The 18146-nt window shown below is 46.6% G+C and overlaps 3 protein-coding genes and 1 non-coding gene across 7 annotated transcripts; 2 read left to right on the forward strand and 2 right to left on the reverse strand.

Moving 5' to 3' along the window:
- Positions 1–3525: 3525 nt before the first annotated feature.
- Positions 3526–3607, forward strand: TRNAS-UGA (transfer RNA serine (anticodon UGA)). The gene has a single exon. It is a non-coding gene; the product is annotated as a tRNA-Ser (tRNA).
- Positions 3608–4437: 830 nt separating this feature from the next.
- Positions 4438–7152, forward strand: LOC117855903 (uncharacterized). 4 transcript variants are annotated; one of them, XM_034738303.2, is made up of 6 exons: positions 4438–4701; positions 5230–5325; positions 5712–5872; positions 5960–6157; positions 6263–6322; positions 6727–7152. In XM_034738303.2, the coding sequence occupies exons 2-6, from the start codon at positions 5235–5237 to the stop codon at positions 6874–6876; spliced, it is 660 nt and encodes a 219-aa protein (XP_034594194.1). In that variant the 5' UTR covers positions 4438–4701; positions 5230–5234; the 3' UTR covers positions 6877–7152. The 4 variants fall into 4 exon arrangements, with proteins under 4 accessions (XP_034594194.1, XP_034594193.1, XP_034594192.1 ...); XM_034738302.2 differs by having other exon boundaries at positions 4439–4706; XM_034738301.2 differs by having other exon boundaries at positions 4440–4701; positions 5688–5872.
- Positions 7153–7521: 369 nt separating this feature from the next.
- Positions 7522–11546, reverse strand: LOC117855901 (mini-chromosome maintenance complex-binding protein). The gene is made up of 14 exons (XM_034738297.2): positions 11273–11546; positions 10788–10901; positions 10593–10700; positions 10351–10476; positions 10216–10263; positions 9743–9853; positions 9477–9635; positions 9313–9387; positions 9089–9202; positions 8778–8980; positions 8489–8624; positions 8137–8361; positions 7919–7986; positions 7522–7820 (listed from the first exon to the last, which is right to left on the reverse strand). The coding sequence occupies exons 1-14, from the start codon at positions 11459–11461 to the stop codon at positions 7706–7708; spliced, it is 1791 nt and encodes a 596-aa protein (XP_034594188.1). The 5' UTR covers positions 11462–11546; the 3' UTR covers positions 7522–7705.
- Positions 11547–13819: 2273 nt separating this feature from the next.
- LOC117855902 (UDP-xylose transporter 3) lies at positions 13820–17288 on the reverse strand. The gene is made up of 8 exons (XM_034738298.2): positions 17067–17288; positions 16767–16974; positions 15941–16125; positions 15588–15655; positions 15377–15509; positions 14872–15033; positions 14503–14775; positions 13820–14215 (listed from the first exon to the last, which is right to left on the reverse strand). The coding sequence occupies exons 2-8, from the start codon at positions 16888–16890 to the stop codon at positions 14090–14092; spliced, it is 1071 nt and encodes a 356-aa protein (XP_034594189.1). The 5' UTR covers positions 16891–16974; positions 17067–17288; the 3' UTR covers positions 13820–14089.
- Positions 17289–18146: the final 858 nt, after the last annotated feature.

Genomic DNA, 18146 nt, shown 5'->3' on the forward strand with positions numbered 1-18146 from the left:
AGACTAAGCCGGTAAATCCTCGAGACCGTGTTAATGTCAAAAATATCACTTATTTTGTGACCAGATGAAACATATATTTTCGGACCTTTGAGATATCGTTCAAACTAAACCGGCGCGACTTGTGAAAGGGCCTCTAGCCTAGTGGTTAGAGTACCTGTGTAGCATGCAACAGGCTCGGGTTCGACTCCCCGTGGGAGCGAATTAAACAGGTCTAGAATAAAAAAAATTATAAAAAATATAGGTAGAAGCTTCCTCTGCTGACTTTGGTCGAAAAAAAACCCGGCACGACTTCTTCTTAATAATAATAGATACCAGTGAACATATACAATGTACATCAAAACCAAAAAAAATCAAGAAAATATCCTTTCATTATTCCGTCCTTCTTCTTCCCCATTGGTAGATGATGAAACAATCAGCACGTTTTTAATTTGTTTTCTTCTAGGGCACAACAACACAATGCGTGGTCACCTCAAGCCATATGCACATCACATTTGCATGGGCAGAGAAGTCCCTGCGAGGAGGTTGCTCTCATCCCTCCTTATCACGAGCTTTGGAGCCATGTGGATCGGTCAAATTGAGAAATAAAAACCGGAAGTTTGGACTTGGTTTTCAAGCTCTCTCACTCACCTTCACCTACTGGCAAAGCTCTCACTCAATAATTCGCGTCTCGCCCCCCTTGCATTGCATTGCACGTACGTGTACACTTCAATAACGCAAAGCACCCGTGGGACCCACAGGGACTTGTCTTAAACCCTAGGTCATCAAGAGCCTAATGATGCCGTTAGCCGTTAATAAAGTGGGGCTTTGGTAGTTACGTCAGTACATGCATGGCACTGTTAAGAGTTAACGACGCCAGCATGCATGCAGGCCTCTCTTTTTTTAGCGAGCAGGGCCCCTCTGCAGCAAGCAGGTAGCTGGACTCGTCACCAAACGGCCCGCAGGCTTTGAATGCCGTCGCTGGGCAGGGCCCGGCTCGGCTCTCGATCGAGGGAGGACGGGGAGGACGACGACGCGACGCCGAGGGCGGTAACCCCCTTTTTTTTTTTTTGGTTCATTCGGAGTTTCACATACCACGGGGTACGGTCAAAGAGATGCAGCTTTCAGGGACGTCTGGTCACTGGTCAGTGGTCTCTCTTCTAGGCGGCTAGGCCTACCTAAGCTAGGGCTTTGCTGTACGAGGAGTGGGAAAGGGAAAGGATCGTCAGAAAGGATTGATTGGTCGGAGTACTGATGCATGTAGTGTAGTAACACGGTTGTTTCTTCTTGCTTCTTCAGAATTAGGAATCCGTTATATGTTCAGAAAAGAATGGGAAATCTGGTAGTACTGCTCAGCTGAGCATTCATCTTGTCCTCTGATCCTCAAGTTCTCATCAGCCTCGCTCCTAAATCTGCAGGTTCATTAGGTCCTGTTAGGTTCCTCTAGTTCATGAACTAAAGTTCAGTCTGGACTAAAGTTTAGTCCATGAACTAAAATGGACTAAAATAGTTGTTTGGTTCTTGACTAAAGTACTTAAATGCTGTTGAACAAAGACCTTTTTATCCTTGTTCCCAACCCACCTGTTACCCCTGCGCTGCCTCCTCCTAGCACTAAGCACCGCCCATCCTCTCCGGCACCTCCCTCACTACCACCCCTCCGTGCCGTCGGCCTCCCTTCCTCCCTCTCCCTGCCGTCCGTGCGCTACCCCTCTGTGCGCTGCTCACCGTTCCTCCGCACCGCCACCCGCCCTTCCTCCCTCTTTCCTCCGGCACCTCCCTCCCTACCACCCCTCTGCTCCGCCTCCCGTCGTCCTTCCACCACGCCCTCCCTCCCTCTCGCTGTGCCGCCACCCGGCCAAGATCCCGGGGCTCTACAAGTGCAGAGCGCGAGTTAGCGCCGCCTCCGCCTCCCCCACCGACCCCTCCTCTGCCTCTTCCCCACCGACCCCTCCCTCGCCTTGCTGATCCTGCTCGACCCCGCCGCCCCCACCACCTAGTGGCCCCTCCCGCCCTTCCCCTGCTCCCCGTCAGCGCCGCCGCCACCCCGTTGGGCTCCCCTCCCGCGGACCCCCCACGACCGTTGTCGTCTCGTTGCGGCACCACGCCTTGGCCGCCAAGCACTTGTGGAGGGGCGGCCGCGCGGCGGGAGGGAGGCCGGCAACGATGGCGGCGGGCAGGAGGGCGGTGGCGGGCAGGAGGGTGAGAAGGGGAGCAACCAGCGGCGGGGGTGGGAGGACGGCGGGGAGGGGAGAGGGACCGGCAGTAAATGAGGTGTAGGGGTGTCACCAACCCCTTTTAATCCACTTTAGTCCAGTTTTGTAGACTAGAAGATTAAAGGCTTAGTCCAACCTTTAGTCCACCTGTTTGGATGTTTAGGGACTAAAAAGTGCAAATTTTAGTCCACCGTGGGAACTAACACCCCCTTAGCGAGAGTATGAAGCTAGCTGACCTGTAAGTAGTCAGATGACAGCCAGAGCGTAATTAAGCTCGATATGGGTTAGAAGAATGCATGCAAAAACTAATCCTGGAATCGTATCCTAGGTTTTAGCGCGAGCGAGCTCGGGGTCCTGCTCCTGCTTCGGTGTGCGCGTCCAGACACCGCGAGCGAGTCGTGATGCAGGCCTTTTGCTTCGCCACCCTCGATGTAGAGCATCGAGACTTAGATGGCCGATTGCCAATCGAGGTCGCCCACACGTTAAACCAACCCGATCCAGCCGTAAATCCAAGAACCGCGGCACATGCCTCGCTCTCTAGCCGTCTAGCTTTGGAGTGCACACTAGAATGCATTAAAGTTTTCAAGTCGCTGGCCGGAAAAGGTTGTTCGTGCGAGTTCGTCGTCGGCGTTCGGCCTTCATCTGACAGCAGTGTTATCCTCTGCGCCGTCGTCCTTCTGACCTTCTGCCGTGGTGCCGTGCCGTGTTGCCATCCATTCCATTATCCATCCTGCTACCGGCGGCGGCTTGCCGGCGGCGCCATGAATTTAATGGCGAAACCGACCTCAGTTATCGTCTCGGGAAGCGGGAGGCCGGGCGCCGGCGGTTGGATCCTTGGCGGGCGGTTGCCTAGCCAGGAGGGAGCGTGCGGAGTAGTAGTAGCTATACGGATTCAATGGGTGACACGGATACCGTAGCTGCCGGCCGCCGTAGCAAGCGAAGCGTCCCATCCGATCCGGCCGGCCGGCGGGTTCTTTACTTTCCTGAGGTTGGGGTCGGGAGACGGGTACGGCTACAGCTACGGCACCGCACCTAACACTAGTGCATTAACTCCGCTGTCACCTCGTACTTGGAGTCGTGGGCATCGTATTCGTATTGTATGCCACGTCGTCACTCGCCGCACGCTACGAACAGCAGTAGAGAGAGTCTAGTGTGCAGAGGCCTGCCCGAGAGAGGCGAAGTGGGTATGGAAAGAGTACGAACTTCGTCTACCTGGCCCAATTTATCGATTGGTCAGGCCCATGGATCTCCACAGAACCTCTCTTCGGCCTGCCAAGGGCCCAAACACGTTTACCAAGAGTTTAATTACTTTTACTTAGGATGCCTAGCAACAAGAGTCGATATGTCCGAGTGGTTAAGGAGACAGACTTGAAATCTGTTGGGCTACGCCCGCGCAGGTTCGAACCCTGCTGTCGACGTGAACATTTTTTTTTCATCCTTAGATTTATGGGTTTATTCATCATCACCCGCAACTTACATATTTGTTTTTTTCGCTACATAATATTGTCATTTTTTCTTACTAATTTGGTGGCCTGTCGGCGTTGGTAATTGGTCTACTGGTCCCTTACAATATGCGAATGATGCTAACCTCTATCATTAATTCATTATCGGCGGTCTAAACTACTTGAACAAAACAAAAAAAAAAGGAATCTTCAGATGCAGATGGGGATTGTTAAAAGTAAGACCTCCCCATTACAAAGACATACACCTGCTTCAATATGCAAATGATACTGACCTCTATCATCCAATAGCAGAATATTCCTTATTGGCAGTCTAAACTATTCAACAAAAACACACCCAAAAAAAAAAACTGGCATCTCCAGATGCAGATGGGGATTGCTAAAAGTAAGACCTCCCCATTGCAATGTCATGCACCTGTAGTCCTGTATTATTAAACCCTGCCTTGCAACAGCTCCAGCAGACAAGTAATGATGTTCTAAAAAACAGGTAATGACGGTCTTCATGCGTGTAATTTTTTAAAAAAGAAGTTTCTCCCTTATTTTTACGAGGAAAGTTTTACATGTTTCTCATCTCCTCACGAGTTTTTTTATTAAAAAAAGGAAAAACGGGATTCTTTTCATCATCAAACAAGCCAATCTGCTTCAGGAGTACTAATCTAAGTAGAGGAATCCATTACCCAAAAGAAAATTAGGAAGTTCATTAAACTATAAAAGAAAATTTGAGTGCTGTATATTTTCCTGCACCCCTGTCCTTTTCACCTCATCCTTATTTTTCTTTCCTGCAACTAGTTCAACCTTACCTTGTAAGAAAGGGTTCTTCCTTTCTAGCTCCTCCTAGCAACAATAGAAGCAAAGTCTCTCCAGTTCCCACCCACTACTCTAATCTCACATGCTGATGCATCCTCCTAATCCAATCTCTTGAACCTTTAAAACCAGAAGAAAATTAATAGTAATAATTGCAGGAAGACCCCAAGCTCTCTCCTCTCCTTCCCCTTCCCATTCCAATTCCAAGAACAGGCCAGCGGAGGAGGGGAGAAGCCCAAGTCAACCAGGTCAGGTGAGCTTCATCTTGCTTAGCTTCTTCTTTGCTACCGCCCGTCGGTTCTTGATTTTTGCTCTGTCCAGTTCGACCCCTGTTCTTGCATCCATGGACCTTCGATTCTTCGAAACTCGAAGCTATCCGGAAAAGAAAAACAGAATAAGAAAAGTAGGGAACTAACTAACTAAGGGAGAGTGATGCAAAAATACTAGTACCGGGCTTCTTTTAGCATAGCTTCGCGGGGATTAGGCTTTGCTGGCGGGGACCGAGCTGAATCTGGAGAATTTGGTGCTCCGAGTGCGGATGCAGAGGGATAGCCCATGCTTCTGTTCCCAAGTTACCTAACTCTGTACGAAATAGCTACATCTTGAATTGAGCGCTTCCGTAACGTTGGGCTGACCGAATCTGAAACTTCTACTGATTTGGTTTTTGCCTTTTAGAGAAGCTTTACCCAGGTTTTCTGCATCTATCAACTGCTCTGATTTCACTAGGATTACATTCTTTTAGTTCTGTTTTTGTAAACTGACCAAGTGGTAAGCAGGTACGATGTGTCCAACGACGAGGCTAGCGTTTGTGCTTGCACTAGCTATAGCCTTAACAAACGAGGTTGCTGAGAGCAGAGATTTTAATATCTTGGGTAAGTTTCCAGTTTAATTATTTTTCTTCTGTTGACTTTTATTTCTTCCATAGCTATGTTTTTTCCTGATGATAATGCTAAGTAGACTAAGTGCAGTAATTGTGTGAAGCCTGAAGTGTTCTACACTTCTGCGTTAAGATATCATGAGCTAGTGGTAGTCACAACCATTTTATCTACATCCCCCTTCATTTGATGAGTTTGTATTTGCATTTGTAGTAATTCAGTGATTAATTATAGAAAACTATTATGGCTAATCCATCAATTCTACTCACCCTACCTCCAGCTTAGCGTATGTCTTATAGAAATTAAAGCTTCAGAAGTGTTGTCCTTTTGATCGATCTCTTACGTTGTGTTCAATTCAGCTCAGAATGGCTTGCCTGATGCAGCCAAGGGACCAGGGCTAACTGCAGCCAGTGGGAAGTTGTGTCAATTATGTGAGCAGTACTCAACTGAAGCATTGCTCTACCTCAAACAAAACGAAACCCAGACTGAGATTCTTAGCATTCTACACCATGAATGTGCAAGCCTTGCCCCTCTGAAACAGCAGGTATGGATAACCTGTGGTTCCTGCCTTGGGTAGCACATTTTCAGGTGTGTTAATCTATCAGTGTGTTGATCATCCACTATGTTGCAGTGCATCACGCTGGTCGACTACTACGTACCCCTTTTCTTCTTGGAGGTTTCAATGGTTAACCCTGAAAAGTTCTGTGAATCAGTTCACCTCTGCAAGCAGGGAATGAAGATTAGCTTACCCACTCGGGAGGGTACTTGTGGTTTATGCCATCACGTTATTGTTGAAGTTCTTGTCATGCTTAAAGACCCCAACACGCAGGTAATAGCAGTGTTTTCACTCTCTGTCGACAACATTCTCTGCATTGTATACTACTTTACTTTGTACATAATGTAATGCCTTTCTATGTTTGCTGTAATTTTACAGCTTGAGGTTATCGACCTACTCCTCAAAACATGCAGCAAGGCGCAGAACTATGAACAGCAGGTGAGCTGAGCTAAAAGAATCTCAGTTATATTGAAATATGAGTGCATCACCCTTTATTAATTCATATCAGACAACACCGATCAGTGAGAATTGACAAACCTTGAACTGAATAAACATTACTTCAATTACTATTGTATTTTCCTGTTTTCTCCGTTGTGGCTAAGCATGTACCAAGTTCAGATACCTTAGCTGTTGTCGAGTACTTTCACTTCAACACCTACAGAATATTTTCTGTAATTAGGTTATTCCCTTCACCCTACAGCTTTGTATCAATTAAATGGTAGTACTACAAAACAAGGGTTTCCTTCTTTTAATTTTGACATTTGTGACAGTTTGCAAACGCTAGGGCTAGCTCTATTTTCTTCGGTTCGTACTTCATAACAATCTTCCTTTCATCCTCCCAGTGCAAGCGGCTGGTCCTCAAGTATACCCCGCTGATTCTGGTCAAGGGCCAGAAGTTCCTCGAGACGAACGATGTCTGCTCTGCGATACATGCATGCAGAACAGGCACGCAAGCATCAATGGAGAGCATACCTCTATCTGCCACTCTGTGAAGACGATGTGAATCAGTATAAGGCTTATCTGCCTAGGAAATCAAATTGGAGAGAAAAGATGAATGTCAGGTCGGATGACTATTGGAACTCCTCTTCTCTAGTGCTGAAACTGTATTGATTGGTTAAAAATTCGACGTGCTGAAATCATTAGTGTAAATTTGGAGCCTTATCCACTGTTCTGTAAACTATAAACTGAGCGCCTGCAGCCATCTTCAGCATTGGATTGAGAAGGTGTAAGAGATTATTATATAGTAATGTATCATCTATTGTTTGTAACTACCGAGAATTAATTCAGTGTTGCTATCAAATGTTCTGTATTTTGCCCGGGAAAAGGTTACTTTACACAAAAACTTCAGTTTGTTTAAAATTTTGAAATAGGAATTTTAAAAATTAGAAAAGGTTCATTTCATTGACCATAAAAAATGATCGGCGTTCGCATGATTCACCTTATGAAGCATACTAGAATGCATTTAAATTCTCGCATAGTTAAAGACAGGTTCAATTTACTTCAAAATCTCCATTATGTTATGTAGCCCATTCATGACAATTTAGCATTCAGGTCACGATAATTCTAAAGTTGAAATTACAGATCTGGCACCGGCAGTGACATCCCAGAAGTAAACTTCAAATTTGTGCAGGAGAATATGCGTGGCATAAACTTGAGAACAAGTGATCAAATAGCTCGCATAGGATGACAGCTGTTACAGAAGTCCCACCATGGCACCATCCAAACTATCCAAGTCTTGATTCACACAACCTAGTACTATACACATCACAGCATACCACCACAGCAAGTGGTGTAAAAACACATGCAAATGCGGCTTCAATCTCATTGCAGCCTCTGCTTTCTAAGCCTCTCAAGCTCCTTCACCATCTGCCAGTGCTCCAAAGAAAGACTCTTCTCGCCGAAGCTTGAGGCCATTATTTGTGCCATTGTTAGCCATCTGCAGATCAGAGGAAGTTAAGTCAGCTCAGCAATGATTCAGAAGCTTCCCTGCCAAACTATAAGACTGGTATTTTCAACTGTGGCATGAACACAGACCTGCTAAGTTCAGAACAACCCAAGCTCCTATCATCGCGCATGGCACTGACCATTTCATCTTGAATCATCTGCAATAAGATGTGCAAACATTATGCAACTCATTAACCATGTCATGCAAAATGGTTTAATTTGGATGTTCAGAATATGCATCTTTGGCAATAATGTTCAAGGTTTGAAGATACATTGATAGATAGAGGGTGGTGTAAGGGGGTGTTTACCTGGTAAGTCTCAGGTTCAGTGGACTGAGGAAGAGACCTAACTGTGGCCAAATACCATCTCCAATTCTCAAGTTCCTCAGAACCTGCATCAATCGTGGGAACGGAGGATGGACGAAAAGGCACCACCAAGTCTGAAGGAAGGATGTTTGATTTTCCCTCAGAGAGAGTAAGTAGCTGCACATCAGTTGCCATATCCAGCTTGTAGTACTCAAAATCATAGTCGACCTGCAAGCAAATTCAAAGAAACTTAAATGTTGTTCACAAACAATTCACATAAACCTGTGGCCAGCAATGGCAGTGGTCCTGTAACTAGACATTAGGCTCAATATTGTGAGGATTATTAGTTTATTACCTTCTGTGACTCCATTAAATTCTTGAGCAGCATGGTATTTTCCACACCTTTAGACGTCAATGATCCTGTCTGTAAAAGGGTCTCATCAAAGGTCAGATGGGAGCCTTGAGGTAGCTGCAGAACTCCTGTGACCAACCTACAGCAAATGTTGGGGCAAGCATAGGTTACCACTTAGCTTTAAATGAAAGTTCATTTGAATAGCAGTAGTTTTGTTTTAAAACTCATATATAATATATTGGTAGTTATGTTGCTTATGTACTGTTGATAGGGTTAGCTAGACATGATGTACCTTCCTGATTTGTTGTCCTTTCTAGGTTGAAGCGTGGCTGTGTTCAGATACTCTATTGACATAGGGATGGCTTGTGAATATGGCACCAATTTCTGGATCAAAGAATACAATTGATTCCCAAATATGGAAGCACTTTCCCTGTTAAAGCCAGTGAAATTCAAGGAGAGTCTACCAACAGTAACCACATCCACCCTATTGCGAAGCTGCACCGAAATTAAGGGGTAATAATGTATTATTGAATATGAATTGCCTTTGCAAGAATCATGTAAAGATTCTTATAATTAGAGCAGCCGGTTAGTAATCCAACATACTCTGGATAGAAGATGCAACAGCAAGCACTGGGCTGCAAGTTCATCGTTTCCTAACACCAGAGTGAGGTGTGAGAGCAAAGACTGTCGGATGCCTTTTAATATGCTAGGTGAAGGCTGCAAGACCAAAACAAAGAATAGAATTAGCCTATTAGTCCGTGTATAAAAGCAAGTGAAACTAGCAAACCCACTCCAGAGTTCAAGACTACAAATTTGGTGATATCTACCTCAACAACAGGAGGCCTTGAAATAAAGTCACGAGATGATAATTTTCTCCATACCAAACAATGAAGTCGGGGCACCTATACAATCATTTGAACGATCAAAACTCAAGGCAAAAAAAAAACTGGAGCAAAAGATAAACCTAACATTTTCCCCATGAATGTCATACCTTGCTCGGAGGCAATTGAACTATTACATCTTCTATGAGGTCTAACATTATATCGTCTGGGTTATCACTAGGAGCAGCAAGTTCTGGGTCAAATGTATATACACCAATGAACTCAATAACATCATTTAGCTTCACCTGGCTATCAGGCATGTCATAGACCTGCAACGAGGAAATAAAGGTGCCAACCATAAATAACACAAAACTGAAACAAAATCAGAGAAATCTTTTATATTTATTTCACTCGCAAAAAAAATCTAGGTCTCCACCTTCACTAGACATGAAAAGGAGCTTCCAGGTATATGATCACCCCTATTCATCTCTGGCACACCTTCTGCCACTTCATTTGAACTGGATGAGACATGAACATCATCTTCCTTCTGCAAATAAGAAGGGGATCGAATCAGATTATTAGCCAGTTAATTTATTTTTTATAAGGTTATAAGAAAACTAAGCAATTAAAGTAGATACTCATAAATCAATCAGGTTATCAGCCATCCTATCTTATTAGGATACCCAGCTATCTTCAGAATAGGAGAAAAAACAGGATGGCATATACTCAGGGAATCTTGTCAGATGAAGCTCACAAACACAAAACTAAGCAAGAAAACTGATACACGGAAAATTCTGATGTATGCACATGGGCATATAAGAAAGCAAATATGAAATGCTTCCTGAGACAAAAATGATCATTTTGTATTTAACCTTGTGAAACTGAAAGCAAATTATTGACAACTCTTACCGGCTTCTTGCAGAGCGCAGAAGACTCTTCATGTCCATTTTCTGAAACCTGATGGAAGAAAGGCATTAGATGTCAACAGCAAGTATTAGAAATAACAACTGTATTTTTATTTGCAGGGACCGGTACAAAACATACATCCATATCATCTTTATCTCCATCTCTTTTCCTTTTCTCTCTTAATTCAGTTGCCAAGCAGCTTGACATCCTGCGCAGATCAGGTCCTGGTGAAGACTCCATTGTCCAAGAATTTTGTCCAGGCGCCTGCAATAAACCAATTACAAATCCAGATGAACTCCATTTCCATCTGGTGGCCATTTAAACAAGGAACTTTTAGGGTTACATAATGAAAAACAAATGCCCTGGAAGAAATGACATACAGGCACACAGTGAAAGAGATGACGCTCCCAAAGGTGAGAATCACAAGGATGTGGCATTGAGAACGGTGAGAAATCAGTGAACTTGTTTGTCCTCCAAGTCGACCCATCCTACACAGATGAAACATTAAAATAAGAGTCAGAGGCACTAATGGCAGCTTTAACAAGATCTTATGAGCCTCAGTCCACGTCCAATACCTTGAATGCACCAATGTAGTACTCATTCCCAAGCATGTCCTGAACCATTCCCCTGTACCGGACGAGGGTGTTTGGTTTGATCAATCCAAGATTTGAAGCATTCAACACCGGAACCTGGAAATATTTTTGCTTGGCATTAGTCACTAGAAGCCTCAATTACACAAAATGTGCGCAGCAAAATGGAACTCCTGCTCCACCTAGGACATGAGAACATAGGTTCCTAATGCATTTACTCACACTGACAATAGTAAATCTGGTCGAAAATCCTAAATTGCAAACCATTTCCTGTAATCTTCTTTCAGAGACTCGTCGAATCATTTTTCCCCTTACATATGCAGATGATCGATGCAACACATTATAGATGATGCAGTTCACGTGACTGATTGATTTGTATCTTGAATCAACAACCAGATCCATACTAAGTAAATCAGTGTAAAATAACAAAATGCGCACACGAATTCCGGGAGTGAGGATGGATATTTTACCTTGTCGAGCCCGTCTTCCTCGAGCAGAAAGGAGCGGAAGAGGTCGCAGGCACCCCAGTCCTTCCCCCGGAACGCCGCCACTGGATCGCTTCCTCCGGACTCCGCGGCGGCGGCGGCCGCCGTCCGCTCGAAGGTGGCGCGCACCGCGCCCAGTGGGTTCCCGACGAGGTCGTACTGCGGCCCCACCATCTCCTTTCTCTTCTTCTCTCGCGTTGGAGTTTTGGACTTGGGAGTCGGGAGCAATGGCGGGGAGGTGGATAGGCGAGGGGAAGGAAGGAGGGGTGGGGTGTTAAATGGCTGGGGGTTTCCCGCCATAGGCGGCGGCGCTTCCCGCCGTTTCTAGCCCCTCTTCCCGCCATCGCTGTTGGGCTGGGTACGTCTATTGGGCCAAATTTTACATACGAAGAAAGTTAAATGGGCCATGATCCCTTACACTCCGCGGTTCCGGCCCTTAGTGCTATTAGGCCCAATGTATGGGCTAAAGCAGGCCCAATTCAGTACATTGGAAGAAAGGAAATAGGCCTAGATTCATACTATCTGGCTGGAATGGTGGGGAAATGGAAAAAAGTCCTATTTACCTCCCTCATCCACCCCGCGTTTGCTTCGAGAACTCGAAAACCGTCCGTTGTGACTCCTCGTGCTCGTGAAACCGGACACATGACCTCCTCAATTCAATTCCACTCTAGTTTTGTCCAACGTGGCGCTGACATGCGGTGGTTTTGAACCGACGTGGCGCAGGTCCACGTGTCAGAGATAATAGCCGTGGCGCAGGCTCTTCCTTTTTCCATCTGCACCGATAAGGCGCCACCCTCCCTCTCCGGCATGGCGGCATCTCCGCCATGGCCGAGCCAGAAGCTCAAGGGTCAGGGAGGCGGCGGTCAAATGCTCGCCATCCGTGCATCGTGCTGTCCATTGGCCTGTTGCGTGGTGGTAGTCCTCATCAATCTGGAGCCGCGGCGCGTGCGGGAGCAGCGTGGAGATGCGGCACGCGGGGCAAGAGGAGCCGCAGGTGGCAGAGCTCTGCGAAACTACAGCTGCCGGGGCCCGGGGAAGCTGGTGCAAAGGAGAGCTCGGCCTCGAGCGAGTGCGGGGCGCGGGTCTCCGCCGCCGCCCGTGCTGCACTTCCGTGGCCGCATGAAATGAAATCTGAAGAAATTCCTCCAAATGCATCACACATATATAATGCAAAATAGTGACAGCAAAGATTTACCAATCCAGATCGTTGATTTCAGCTCAATTTGGAACCCACGAGGAAAATTTCAACTTTGATTTCACGTGTCGACAGCACAACTGAGAATTCTTCAGCTGTCGACGCGCCTGCAGCACCCAGGATGGCTATCGCGTCGCCACTGGCTTCAGCCGCACGTGCCTCAAGAAGGAACGCTCCACAATACAAGCTAGCTTTGGATGAATTGGATCATATATTCGGCAATCGTTTGATTTTGTTCCCAATCCAAGCAAATCCAAGCTTTGGATGAATGGGAGATCTGCTCACCGTTGTAGTGTACTCAGTCGCCGTCCCGTTGGTAATAGAATAGGGCAGCAAGAGCAGCAATATACAGGCACGCATCTCCGCCGATGGCTATGCAGCGGACAGGAGCTTAATTGAGCGGATCGAGTAGCTGGCAACTTGATTCCTATATTTTCCAAGGTCACTGTAGGAGCTTCGAGGCCACTCGTGTCTGGACCTTGGCGAGGTGCGGCCCTACACCTGGGGCAGAGGATGGGAATGGGACAACACGGAGAGGCGGAGCACGACGGTCTGCGGCGCGGGATGGGTGGGGGAGCTCGGAGATGGCCATTGGAGGGGAGACGCGAGAGAGCCGGTGGCCAGATAGAGCGGCGTATAGCGAGTGCGAGGAACAGAGCAGGGTAGAAGAAGCTCAAGAAGGTGGCAGAGACCGACATATGGGGCCCACCGAACCGGTTGCCAGCTATGATGGGTGACCTGGCGCCACGTCGGACGAAACCGTAGTGGAATCGGGTCCGGGAGGTCACGTGCCCGGTTTTGGACTCGACCCATTATCCAGGGGTGAATAGGACTTTTTCCTGGGGAAATGCAACCACGGGACCTGCCAATTTTGGGCGTTGTTGGGTCGCAGAAGGCCCACCGACGGCTCACCCCCGCCACCGGCCGCCGCCTGTGTCTTCGACGGCTCCCGCCGCCGAATCCACCGCCCGTCGTCCACCTCCACGCCCGGCGCTAATCCGTCGACTCCCGGCGCCCCCCGCCCCGATCCTGGCCCACTGGTTATCTCCCGAACCGCCGGCGTAGTACCCACCGCCTCGCCGCGCCGTTCCCTCGACCCGCCTCCACCGGCTCCGGCGGCGAGAAGAACAGGAGCTCCACAGGCCAGGCCGGACCTGCAGCGACCACGCGTGCCCTTCTGCGACGCGTCCGCTCGCAGTCGCGCACGCGACTCAGTATTTCCACCAAATTTGGCTTCTAAACGCCAAGATAAACTTCCACAGGGAACAAGGTGTTCATAAAAGAATTTACCGATCTCAGCATAAATCATCTAAAAAGAACTCTGGGGACCCCAACTCTTTGGTAGCACAAAAGAATGTAAACTACTTTCTGTATCATGTCCAGCTGCAAAGTTACAGCATGTAGCGCATTCATTCAGATCAATCGTCTGGAATAGAGGAAGCAATAGTATCCTCTCACTAGTGAGATCCATTTACCAACAGTACATATAATATAACCCAGACAAAAAATGCCAAAAATGCAACAGGAACAGGGTTGCCTTCCAACCCTGGTATCTGCCTACTAAACTGAATTCTGTATAATACCATACACTAACGACAGAGCAATCTTCACGCCCTTGAGTACTTCGAGCTCCACATTGGTACCTTCAGGGGTTCATCATCTGGGGTACTGCCCCCGTTTTCAGCAGCATTTAAAGAGTCTGAGATCAACGGGTTTGACTCACTCTCCTTCCCCTGCAATGTTGATGCCATGCAGCTTCTTGTCAAGAAAATTACTTGAAAAAGTTACCAACAGCCACAAGAATAGAGACAAGCAGTTAAAAATTCTGCATATGAAAAGAATCTGACAAAAGATTACGACTAAAGATTCACAAAGCTTCGTTGGACAGCATTCAAATTAATGTGAGGACCTCATGTTTATACTTGAGTCACCAGATTAAAAAGATTTTCAATTTTGTGTTACATGAAATGATTCGAAAAAAAATTGATCCATGAAATTTTGCTAACATTGCAAAACGTACCTGAATGACTTGCGGAGAGACTTCTGCAGGTTTTTGCTGGGTCTCTCTAGTGCAGAAGTATGAATACAAAACCATCCCAATCACAGCAATTAGGATTCCCAGTATATTTCTCCAGCTAAATGGATCATGAAGCAGTACATAGCCAAAGGTGAGAACCAAGCATGTTTTCAAATGCCCAAGGACTTGGTAAGTTACAGGAGATGTCTTCCCAATCACAAGGAAGGTGCTGAAGTTTACTGAGACTGAAATCAGGCATGACAGCACAATGAAAAACTGCAAAGACGATAAAAGCAAACCTGGAATCAGATGAATTGATCAAGTAACAGAAATTAACTTAAATTGACAAAGCCTTTATTTAATTATGCTTACCAGAACTTGAGTAGTGTAATCGAAAGCAAAGACATTTTGGTTAGTCAAAAATCCATCAAGGAATGGACCAACAAGGAACAAGGTCAATGCTTGGTACGGGCATGATTGATACAGAAGCTGGGTTGAAGACACCTTGAACTTCTTCTGTATTGTATTTGTCATCTGATAGCTTGTTAAGGAATCAATATATGCATCACAGAAATATGCACATCACCACATTAAAATGAATGTAACGATGAACGATGAGTGGATGTCAACCACCATAGCATGGCACAAAGCTAATCTTACAATCATCAAATGATAATGCTAAACAAGACACAGTGCATAAAATGTTTGAAATTTTATGTTCAACCAGTATACTAAATAATATACTAGAGGAAGAAATAGCTTCTCTTGTTTAACATTAGGACTTTACCTTTCTGTAATATTAACAGCCTCAAAATATGTTGCAAGATTTACGTGAAGTTTGCATTTTGCAAATGCTTTGATGACAATGAAAGGATACAATTTGAGCAATACAGGTTGTGATGATTGCCAGCAGGGACAGTACAGATCCCACAGTGTTGAGTTGCAAATCAGTCACAGTTGCGACACCAACACCAAGAAGGAGCACGCTAAGTGAGAGTTTGATATTCCGGCTGCATAGTAAAGTCAGTAAAAGGATTAGAAGATATATTATCGAGCTGCATAAAGCACATGACATGTTACATACAAACCTAAATTTCTTCCTGAAGAAAAGGGTCTCCAATATAACAGTACAGGGAATAATAGCCAGCTTTGTCATCTGAACAAAGTATTTCATTATTAGTTCATGGAGTGATTAGTATGCAAGATAGGAGCGACAATATTGGTATCAATCTGAAAGCCTGTTCCTAAGATCTTCCCTTTGCCCATCTTGATGTACTGGTACCGATGACAGTACATCGGGTAAAATACATGGTTAATGGTTTTATAGTTTATACACACAAGCAACCCTTGGCTTCTCAGATAAGGAAATAGTGCCAAACAACTGAGTTAACACTTAAGTTTGGATTAATAAAAACAAAGCTAAAGCAAAAGTAATGTATACCTGATAGAAACCAACAGAATTGAAACCTAGACTTAAGTTGAGAAGTCCAATTGAGATGCCATTGAGCACTCCAAATCCCATGACAGTTCTTGCATCGAAAGGTTTGTGCTCAAAGAGCTTCATACATAACGCCACATGGAGAGAGCAGAACGTAACCAGGAGATGCCAGCTCGTCAAAGTAGTGGCTGCAAAACAAATACCAGTTGATTAACATTTGGAGGAAAACCTACAATATTCGCTATTGTTATCCGTTTAGACGAACTATCAATTTGCAACACGTGGTGATACAAGATATCCATGTACATTAATGCAATTGAATTCCAATGCAAAAAATAAAAAAAAGAACACCTCGATGTGTAATCAATTGCAAAAGCATGATGCCGTTAACAACTAAAGAGTAAAGAGACCGTTTTGGTATCGTTTAAGCTGGCTCCAGCTCCTTTTCGCGGCAATACCAATTCAAGTAAGACGCCTCAGCTGTACCATTTAAGCTGTTCATCCATTTTTCCAATAACACTATTCCAACTCAGAACACCAAATATTCCACCTACAGGTATACCCCTCGACACACAAGCTAATTTGCTCTCACTGAAATTGTGAAATCTATCGCAACACCAAGCCCCCCATGACAATTCACAGCACATACACAGTGCGCAGCACCAATTCCCATTCCCACTGCTCCCTGAACACACCTGCAACTAAATCCTGACCTCGCGTCACCGCAAACAGTACATGAGCAAACAAACATGAAACAGAAGCATCCAAGAACCAAACAGCAGCTGACTAGCAAGTAGCCAAGCATCTCAGGCAAGATTGGATCTCATACCAAAGTTGAAGCCGAGGGAGCTCATGAGGGCCTTGTTGCAGATGACGATGGAGACCGAGGACACCACCGACAGGCTCAGCGCCCCCACCGTCCCCAGCTGGAACTTCTCCCCCGCCACCCCCATCTCCACCGCCGCACCAGGAAAACAAGCGGAGGAGAACCAGAAACTCCCCGGCGCAACCAACCGAACCACGCCGCCGACCAGCACCTGCGTGGCACAAAGATCACATTTCGATCGAGCAAGTACAGCAAGAACACCAAGAAAGCACCCAGGAGCCGGCCTTTCCCGGTCAGACTTACCTCTTTGCTCCCAATAAACAGAATTCGGGCGGGCGAAGCTGGATCTGGGAGACAAGCTCGTGAATCTGAGAGCAGAACTGGCAATGGTGCGGGGACCTGAGAGGCAAGCAGCGACCGGATCGGCCGGGCTTTGGCTCCGCGGCTGCTTGAGCTGCTGCGGTTCTCGGCCTCCTCTCCTCCCTCCCCTCCGCTCTTGCTCGCTCACCGGAGACGGAGACAGGGGAGTTTTATACCGAAGATATTGTTGTACGGTCGCTTCGGGTTGGTGGTGGCTGAGGGGTAGATGTGTGATTGTTATTTTGTAGGGGTGGTCAAAGGCATTTCATTAGGGTCCATTTAGTTTGGAATATATGTGATTATGCCCACGTGTTTAATAAGATTTTACTACTAATTTTTTTGTGTTTGGTATACTGTTTGGTGAGGTGTTTGGTGACACTGTTTGGTGGACTCGAGTATGACTTGGCAAGGTTCAATGTAGTGTCAAATAGGTCCAATACTTAATAGTTTTTTCACGACCGTGCCTTGGCACGTACTCCCTCCGTACTCAAAAAAGTCGACGTTCTGGGCCTTTGGCCCGTTTTTACAAAGCTTGACGTTGTGCCATGGCAGGGTGAACTTTGGACTGGATTGCCCCTAGCCGACGCCGCCCGTTCGCTTCGATTGCCCGTCCAGCCGTCCGCCCGTCTTCACTCCCCATTAATTGCGTCGCCTCGATTCACGCTGGCAGCTGGCTTCAGCACGCTCGCCACTCCTTCATTTGCCTCAGCACGATCTCCCATAGCATGCTCGCTCCTTCATCTTCCTCTCCACGCTCAACTCGCTATTAGAGTTCGTTGTTGTTCCTTGCCGCCACGAATGGATCACTCGCGCCGCACGCTCGCCATGACGCTCGCCACACGCTCGCCGGAAGCGCGCCGCTCGCTCGCCGCTCGCTCGCCTGTACGCTCGTCGCAGGGCGCTCGCCGCATGCTCGCTGCTCGTCGCGCGCTCGCCGTCGCGGCCTCGTCAGAGTCCGTTGCGGAGGAGGTGCTCGCCGTCGCGGCCTCGTCGGTGTTCGCGGACTCGGATGAGACGTTCGCG

The sequence above is a fragment of the Setaria viridis genome, chromosome 5 (genome assembly GCF_005286985.2).
Source record: "Setaria viridis chromosome 5, Setaria_viridis_v4.0, whole genome shotgun sequence".
Lineage (NCBI taxonomy): Eukaryota > Viridiplantae > Streptophyta > Magnoliopsida > Poales > Poaceae > Setaria > Setaria viridis.